Source organism: Ipomoea nil, unplaced genomic scaffold (assembly GCF_001879475.1).
Source record: "Ipomoea nil cultivar Tokyo-kokei standard unplaced genomic scaffold, Asagao_1.1 scaffold2845, whole genome shotgun sequence".
NCBI lineage: Eukaryota > Viridiplantae > Streptophyta > Magnoliopsida > Solanales > Convolvulaceae > Ipomoea > Ipomoea nil.
Window position 1 is genome coordinate 8,879,570 of NW_017619273.1, and position 2,340 is coordinate 8,881,909.

Here is a 2,340-nt window from a genome sequence, read left to right on the forward strand (position 1 = left end):
CTTTATTTGCCGGCTAAATCGTTTGTGGGTACCAACACTTGTGTTTTCTCCGGCTAAACTGCCTGTGGGTACCGGAGGTTTATGAAAATATGCATGATTGTTTATTTGAATCTCTTTATTTGCCGGCTAAACGGTCTATGGGTACCGGCACTTGTTTTTTCTCCGGCTAAAATATGCAAGGTTGCAAGTGTAGTTTTTTTTTTTTAAATTGAAATGTAGCATTGAAAAATATAGGTGATACATACAATGAGTTTAGATCGTCATTGGATGTATACACGAATTAGAAATGGTCTTCTCACTGAAGAGTTTTTGGCTGGTCTTGAAACTTTCATCCAATTTGCTACTAGTCAACATAGTTGGATGCACGGGGAAAGAATTAAGTATCCATGTAATCAACGCAAGTGTCAAAACACCAAGTTTTTAGATGTGCCTACCGTGAAATTCCACTTAGCAAAATATGGATTTGTGTCGGACTACTATGTTTGGTGCTTCCATGGCGAGTGCAATGTGAGTGTAGATGTTGATCGAGACGTTGGTGACCCATCTCAAATGGCTAGTGAAGAAGCATCTAATGCTTACCACACAATGGTTATGGATGCTGCTGGGCCTGGATTTAATGTGGATGAAATAGAAGAATCGCCAAATCCCGAGGCCCAAAAGTTTTATGATATGTTGAAAGCTGCAGATCAAGAGTTGTGGCCTGGGAGTAAAAAAAAATCGCAGTTGTCTCTGGTAGCTCGACTTATGAGCTTGAAATCAGAGAATCACATATCAGAAAAATGTTTCAATGAATTCACTGAACTTTTGAAAGAAGTTGTTCCTGAGGATAATCTAGTTCCTGACAACTTCTACAAAACCAAAAGGCTATTACCGTGTAATTTACAGGGTATGGGATTGCCGATTCAGAAGATTGATTGTTGCAAGAACAATCGCATGATATATTAGGAGTCAGATATAGATATGACAACGTGTAAGTTTTGTGCCCACCCTCGACTTAAACAAACTTCTCGTTTTGCTACAAAATGATAGAAAACTAATGTACCATACAAAAAAATGTATTACTTTCCTCTGGTTCCTCGACTGCAGAGGTTGTATGTATCTAATGCTACAGCAAATGATATGAAGTGGCATGCAAATTCAGTTGAAGATGGAATCATACGTCATCCCTCAGACTCGCTTGCTTGGAAGAATTTTAACCTAATTTATCCTGACTTTGCCTCTGAAATTCGAAATGTCATGTTAGGTCTGTGCACCGATTGTTTTCAACCATTTGGACAGTCAGGACAACAATACTCCTCATGGCCTGTGATACTAACAATGTACAACTTGCCTCCTTGGATGTGTATGAAGGAGGAGTTATGTTCTTGACCGTATTGGTTCCAGGTCCAAAAAATCCAAAAGAAAATATAGATGTTTTTTTACAATCACTTATTGCGGAGTTAAACCAATTATGGGAAGTCGGTGTTCAAACATATGATATTTCAAAGAAGCAGAATTTTCAGATGCGAGCTGCCCTTATGTGGACAGTTAGTAATAATCAAAGAATGATATGCGACAAAGCATGTAAAACTATGCAAGAATAACACAACTTTAGAGCAAGTATAGGAAACTTATCAAAAGCGATAAATAAACTCACAATCTCACTGCACATCCTAAGATTCTTACAACCTAAGTACTTAGATGCCTAGAATTCAAGCTTAATATCCTAAAGTCTTATCTTAAAGGCATTGTCCTAAGGTCGAACTTAGGCTCTGATACCAACTGTAACACCCCTAATTTTATAAAACTTTTAAAGCCTATGAAATAAAGGCAAATCTATCGTTATCCATCCAAACAAAGCGGAACTAACCACATGAGTATCGGGGTGCTATGCCACGTCTAGGTTTGAGAACCTACACGCACAGGCTAAACTAACTGAACACGCATAAACTATAGTTAGTATTCATGATACAAACCAAGGCTCACAGGCCGTCTAACTAATACTAAACTATCTAAGTTAGGTCCTTGTATCCATCTAGCGCACTCTGGAGCTACTGATCTGCACCTGAAAAACATATGGTGTAACAACCGTCAGCGAATAATGCTGGTAACTCACTCCCACGCATTAAGTACAATATAGGTATATATAAGAAAACCATTTTGAGACTGGAATACATATATAATCCTAAGCAACTCTAGCTTTAAAACCAGATCAAGACTCAAGACACAACAATAGGTTTAGCATCACGAATCCTCATAAAGATACTAGCATGCGTCCTACGTTTGCAAGGCATAATAGACAAGTAAGCTCATATATAGCAATTAAAGGCAACAATGGAATCCAATGACAATGAATTAGCA

General features: G+C 38.0%; 1 protein-coding gene across 1 annotated transcript; it reads left to right on the forward strand.

Annotated features, from left to right (window-relative positions):
* The first annotated feature begins 246 nt into the window (after positions 1 to 246).
* On the forward strand, positions 247 to 945 carry LOC109159943. Its single transcript, XM_019308056.1, has 2 exons — positions 247 to 478; positions 518 to 945. The coding sequence occupies exons 1-2, from the start codon at positions 247 to 249 to the stop codon at positions 943 to 945; spliced, it is 660 nt and encodes a 219-aa protein (XP_019163601.1).
* Positions 946 to 2,340: the final 1,395 nt, after the last annotated feature.